This window comes from Hemicordylus capensis, chromosome 5 (assembly GCF_027244095.1).
Source record: "Hemicordylus capensis ecotype Gifberg chromosome 5, rHemCap1.1.pri, whole genome shotgun sequence".
Classification (NCBI taxonomy): Eukaryota; Metazoa; Chordata; class Lepidosauria; order Squamata; family Cordylidae; genus Hemicordylus; species Hemicordylus capensis.
In genome coordinates this window covers 45387078-45393893 of record NC_069661.1, presented here as the reverse complement: position 1 = coordinate 45393893, position 6816 = coordinate 45387078, and the positions used below count along the sequence as shown (strand labels likewise).

The 6816-nt window shown below is 44.1% G+C and overlaps 1 protein-coding gene across 1 annotated transcript in view; it reads left to right on the top strand.

The window, feature by feature from the left end:
* Positions 1–654: 654 nt before the first annotated feature.
* The window catches only part of ANXA5 (annexin A5), a 31144-nt gene continuing 24982 nt past the window's right edge, over positions 655–6816 (top strand). The window contains exons 1-2 of the mRNA XM_053257631.1: positions 655–909; positions 1317–1358. Coding sequence (XP_053113606.1) covers positions 1350–1358 — 9 coding nt within the window. The 5' untranslated portion in view covers positions 655–909; positions 1317–1349. The remainder of the gene's footprint in view (positions 910–1316; positions 1359–6816) is intronic.

Genomic DNA, 6816 nt, shown 5'->3' with positions numbered 1-6816 from the left:
CCACCTCCCCCTCTTAGTGGCCAGGCCACGGCCCGCCTCCGCCTCCTCCTCACCACGCCACTGCCCCCTCACCACCTGCCTCGCAACCTTCTGGGCCAGTTTGCTTCTCCCTCTGCCTCTCTGCGAGAGTTCCTTGCAAGAGTTCTGCGACGCATCCCCCTTCATCCACGAATGGACCATCTTAGTGAAATAGATAGATAGATAGATAGATAGATAGATAGATAGATATAGCTAAATAAATATAGATAGATAGAAGAAAGATAGATATGGACCGTCTTAGTGCAATAAATATATAGAAGATAATACACAGTATATTGTTTTTAATTATTCATTATCTAAAACTAATACAGTCACCTTAAGAGGCGCAGCGGGGAAATGCTTGTCTAAGAAGCAGAAGGTTGCCGGTTCAAATCCCTGCTGGTTTCGGGCAGCAGCGATATAGGAAGATGCTGAAAGGCATCATCTCATATACTGCACGGGAGGAGGCAATGGTAAACTCCTCCTGTATTCTCCCAAAGACAACTACAGGCCTCTGTAGGCGCCAGGAGTCGAAATTGATTTGACGGCACACTTTACCTTTAAAACTATTACAACTAATATTAATACACACTTCCAATGACATCATCAAATCCTTCAAGTTCACCCAGCCAACTGGCTTGATGGGAGCGAGCAGCCCCTCCCTGGAGTGTAGCAGATTGTTCAGGGGTGGGCCTAGAGACGGGACGACCCAGGCTTGGTCTCGGCAGGCAGCCCGAGGGAGACTGTGTAGTCAGGGCGTGGCAGGCAACGAAAGCACTAGCGTTCCCTCGGCGGCGCTTCTTCCCCATTGCACTCGTCGCAAGCAGCAAGAGGCGCCTTCGCGTGTCTCTGCCGGCCTCTTTCCATTCGCCGACTCTGCTTTAAGTTTCGGTGAGTACCGAGGGTAGGAGGAGGGAGCAGGGAGGGTAGTAAAAGATCTTGACTGTGTGGAGGTAAAGGCCATTGTAGGATGCTTCGTGCAATAAACTAACCCCCCTGTTGAAGCAAGGGAGGTGCCCCTCACCCTCCGACGATTCCTTCCGCTGTTGGTGCGAGTGGAGGGAAGGAAGCCGGTCCAAGTCCCCCGGTTGGGGCGTTGGTGCATCGTGTGTATGACATGGCTCCAGAAACCGGAGTTTGTCAGAGCTAGAGAGGGGGACTGTTCTGCTCCAGTTCTCGGAGTTTAAAGGGGCCGCTTCCTCTGACGTCCGATTAGTTTACGGATAACTTTTCTTGTTCTGGCATTAACCAGAGCTCTTCTCCGCTCATCACAATCCTCTTGTTGCCGTTTCTTGCAGCTTCTCTTTCTCGCCTGATCAGCCCTCGGAGCCATGGCAAACGTGAGTCATACCATTTTCGTCCATCTAATTTTTCATTTCTTGAGGAAGGGAGGCAGAGGCAAAAAAGTAGCATTTTGATCCCAGCAGCGCCATTTTGCAGGCTGCTTATTCATTTGCTATAGTTTTGTCTCACCGTCCCGCAAAAGACCTCAAGGTGGCATACCTGCTCTCCTCCTCCTGTCTTCAGAGGTGCTCTTACCTCTGGATATGCTCTGGGCAGACGTTCAGGGCTTCCACATCCCCTGCCCCCCCCCACTCTTCTTTAGTTTGTCCCAGGTGATGTGGTCACTGTGCAGCTGTGTGTTGAAATGTTTTTGCTAATGCATTTTTGCATAAATATTCCTGTTTAATATGTTTACATTCTTGTGAGTTCAATTACTGTTTGTGCCCTCAAGAACCCATGTGTTAAAAATACTGTGTGTCGGGGCGTGTGTGTGTAGGGGGATGATGCTTAACTTGCTGTGAGCGGGGCCTCCAAAGGTCTTTAGGTCCAGGCCCCAAAATTACTTAGGTGCACCTCTGTCTGTCCTACCTGATGAGGTAGGCTAAGGTAAGAGAGAGAAAGAGAGACTCTTAATTGTAAAGCAACATTGATGATGGGTTGCTTTAAAGCTATACTTCCATAAGTAACAAACTTTCACAGTTTGGGCACTTTCATAAGAAACAAAATATCACATAGCCCATGGTATTTCATCCTTCTTCATCCTCTCTCAATTCTTGTGGTTGTCTTTGGTAGAATACAGGAGGGGTTTACCATTGCCTTCTCCTGCACAGTATGAGATGATGCCTTTCAGCATCTTCCTATATCGCTGCTGCCTGATATAGGAGTTTCCCATAGGTGGTTGATTGGTCACCATGTGTTCTTTTTGCTTTTCACCCAGTGCCTGGGGTGGATAGATAGGGAAGCCAGTTGTGCAAGTGTGTGTGTATGTGAGTAACTTATACTCCAACTTTCTTGTTGCTCAATGATGAATGTCCTCTCAGTGAACTCATCCAAATCTTTAAAGAGAGGCTGAATCCAGAATAAAGTGAACTCATCCTAATCATGTGAAATCCACGTTGGACTTCCTCCATTTTCCATCTGTTTAGCCAAGTTTCCTGTACTGTAAATTAATGCTGTGAGTGGGTGTAGCCTACATTTCTAGTGGCCAAGAGGCAGGAATAAAGCAGCGGGGAGGGGAAGCTGCTAAATTTCCTCCTTCCAGCACAGTTTTCCATATATACTTGTCAGACTTCTCATTCTTTCTCATTCCATACATTTTTAAGTGAAAGTTGTTTGTTGAGTTAGTACTTAATAATATTTGAAGCCCATTTCTTTTGAACTTATTTCCTTTAAATCTGTAGTATCTTTGCAAGTGTGTGCGTGTGTATGTGTGTGCGCGTGCGTGCGCACATGCAAGAAAGGCAAGTGATAAAGTGATGAAGTATAAGTTAAAGTAGTAAAGGAAGTTTAGGTTAAAAAAAAAGTAAATATTGCATGCTTTGCCCAAAACTTTGCTTTTTTAAAAGTGGAGGGATGGCAACAGTTCTTCCAATGTTTTCAAAAGTTCTGGAAACTTTACAGAGTTCTGTGCTTTCTGATTTGAATGCTTGCAAGAGGGCAAACTAGATATTGTACTATGTCCCTCAAGGCTGCGGTTATGTGCAGAAGAGCAGTGTGTGTGTGCTGCTTAACCCTTTCTCTTTGTACCATTTTCCCTCTCAAAATCTCCCTTTCCACGTTTCTTTTCCAAATGCAGAGCAGAAGAGGCAGGACCCTGTGTCTCTTCCTCATAGGTGAAAAGGCAGAATAGGAAGGGCTATTTGCAGTAAAACACCAAGGAAAGCATCTTTCTCTACCCCTGACCACCCCCTCTAGTATTCATGCGTACTCATGCTCATAGTCTCAAGGCTGCTTTTCAGTTAAAATGTATGGTTCGGACACATATTTTTAAACTTGTTTTTAATTGGGTTCCAGTTTTTAACTATTTTAACTAGTGTCTGTCAACTTTATACTGCTCTCTGCCTGCTTGTTTTTATTGTTCATGTTGTGTTGTGATCTATTATTTTTGTAGCTGCCCTGAGTAGCATTGCATTGGAGGGGTAGGATATACATATTTTAAATAATAAATGTTTCCTGTTTGGCTCTGTTGTAGACATATCAGCAAAGCAAAATAGACAAATGGGGACTGATAGCAAGTGAAGTGTGTATTTCTTCAGTCTTTATGGTGCACTTGGGATAACAGATCAGTTGTAAAAGTTTCTGCCACCTTGTATATTGTGAAGTTTCACTTCACTATTGAAGTTTCTGCATGGTTAGGGTTGTAATGCTATATTGTAGTACCAACCCATATGTCTAGAATAACCTTCCTGCAGCAATGCTTACCTGCTTATTTTGTAATTGGAGCAGTTCCCTTGACCCGCCTTTCCTTTCCTAACAAAGCTGTTTCCATAGCAGCACTTGTACATACCAAAGTGTGTGGGGAAATGGAGCAGATAGGTCAAAGAATGCAACGTGGACTGTACCACTTTTCATCTAGTTAACAGTAGTAGAACATACAGCCTCTTCCCCTATGCCAATTAAATAGCCCCCCCTCCGCTTAGAAATATTGTATCACTATGATAACAAAATATTATGCAGTGTTGACAAATTCCTAAAGTAAGTGTTGCAACTAAGGGCCAAATTAGATGATGTGTGTAAAATGCATGAACCACCACCACCACCTTCTTCTTTAAATGAGAAGTGATGTGGGAGGCTGTGGAATGAAAGAACAGTGTGTGTGTGTGTGTGTGTGTGTGTGTGTGTGTGTGTGTGTGTGTGTTTACTTAGCTCTTCCCCCTGCTGCCATTTATCTAATAACCCACTTGCTTTTCTGCCCATGGGGGACAAGTAGACAGACCCCATATTCCATCCCTCATGATGTAAGTGAGGGGGGAAAATCCCTTTCTGAGTAAGGTCTAATTTGATCTGAATTGACTACCTTTGTGTTGAAATCCCTTCTTCCTTATATGCATCATGCACACCTCTAGCCTGTCCTCTTTCTCTCTTTTGCTTTCAAAGTACATGTCCTACAAATGTCCTGATTGTATCCCCTTAGCTTCATTTGTGCCTTTAGATTGTTCAATATTGGCAGCTGTCCTGGATGATGCAATTTTGGGTAGGCTAGTAGGATTCCAGTGAGAAGACAGCCTTATTCTAAGCTGTTGGGTCCTGCTTGAATAAAAACCTAGCTGCTAGATGCATGTTACTTGGAATACTTCCATAAAAAATGTATGTACATGCATGTTCAACAAGATCAGGGCATCAAATAATCCATGCTGTTTAACTGGGATTATTTGTGTGTGAGTGAGAATTTGTTGCAAAACTCTGCATGCAGGATTGGTTCCAATATGTGACTTTTCTGTGGAGTTCCTTTCTGCTGTGATTAGCCAGCACACATGTTTTGATAAGATCTGGGAATGAGTTTATAAACACCCACTCAAAGGCTATGTGTAATTCTTTCCAGCTACCGTACCCAGACTATTGCAAACAATCTCTAGCCGTAGAACTGAAAAGTCAGAACTTTGTTCCCAAAAGTCTGCCCTTTACTTCTGAAAAAAGGTTAATGAATACAATTTAGGGTTGAAAGAGAACATGGCTATGAGGACAACTGGGGGTCTACTTTTCATTTTAAAGACGTAATTCTGTTTTAGTCATTTTAGCAGATATTTTGAGTTTGACAAATTATAAATTGAGCTGGATGAAGATATTGTGAAACTTATTTTAAGCTATTGCCTTAAATAATGTTGCATTGGAAGTGGGGATCAGGATGGATTTTTTCCTTTCAGCATTAGACAGATCTGGAGAAAGGATCCAGCCCTTGAGGCCAAATTGTATGTGATGGGGCAGGGGCAACCCTATTTCTGGCTGTTCTCATACAAAATAGGTAGGGGAGACCTTTCTGGAGAAGGAGCACATGATGGAAGAGTGCAAGATTTGTCCCCCACGTGGGCTCACAGTGTTCCGTTACTTTAAAACAATTCTTTATAGTTCTGTTCAGGGGCATAGGAGGGTTGGAGTGGACCTTGGGACAAAAGGTGAAGGAGGGCCCTCCCACCCAGGGCTGCACGGGGGGGGGGCGCAACTGGGGCCCCCTGCCTCAGCTCATGGCCCCCCAACTTTGTATACACATGCACAAGTCCTTTCAGAGGGGTCCCCAACATCACACCTGTTCCAGGCCCCATAAATTATCTGGGTGGCCCTACTTGGGAGAGGCAGGAGGTGGAAAGCAAAGAGCAAGTTGCTGCCCAGCCAGTAGAACTCCCCCTCCTTCAGGGGCCCAGGGATATTTGTCTACCCACACCACTTGTTACACCCCTGATTCTATTATATGGTGTTTCTCTTCAACGAGTTCAGAACCAGTCAAACAAACCGACCCCTGCTAACTGAGCAAAGAGGCACCTTTCAAAAGTGGTGATACTCTTTATTGAGCAGGGGGAGAGCAACTGATGCTATTTATCCCCAGCTCAGCGTCCCTCTATATGTGAAACAGGCACACACGTGGATGGCTGTCCTGTTGTCTAGCTTGGCCCTCTTAGGAGTGCTTAGAGTTTTTTCCCTTCAGAATGACTGGAATTATTATTGTTTATACCACTTCATGAAAATTATGCTCAAAGCAAGTTAAAAAACAAAATGAATGAGAAAATGGTTCCTTGTCCCAAAGGGGCTCACAGTCTTAAAAAGAGGTAGAAGGGATACAGCAGCAAATGGCTCCTTGGAGAGCAGAACTGCTGAGATGACTAGACAAAGTGATTTATCCCCCTGCTAGATACAAGAGAGCCACCTCAAAGCCTCACTCAGTTAAGTGGGGGTGAATTCCCTCTGATCAGCTTGTTTTCCAGGACTTCCAGTTGTGTGTTAGGATAATTGCATGTGAAGCACCTGATAAAATGCTGCGTAAAAATATGTATTATTATATGTATTTGTTACCAAGTTTAGGCAAGGTGAATTATTTGAGGCCGTTGGAAAAAATGACCATTCAACTTCTAGGAGCTAAAAAGCAAGTTTATAATAGATGGCTTTCAATCACATCAGACTCCTGCTGCAGTTTACATCCCCCATATTAGTCTTTTTGAAGTCTAAATTAGACTTCAATAGACTAGTATGAGGCAGAAGAGGACAACCAAGATGATCAGGGGTCTGGAGCACCTTCCTTGTGAGGCAAGGCTACAGCATTTGAGGCTTTTTAGTTTGGAAAAGAGGTGACTGTGGGAGACATGATAGCGGTGTATTAAATTATGCATGGAGTAGAGAGAGTGGACAGAAAAAGGATGCTCGGCTGGATGGGCTCTGGGCCCGACTCAGCAGGGCTGTTCTTATGTTCTTACTATGATGGAATACATTGAAAAAAATCTTTGTGACTGAAATGCAGATGTGATCACCATCCTAGTTGCTTTGTCTAGAGTTTATGATGTAGCATGGCAACTGTCCCATTGGGAT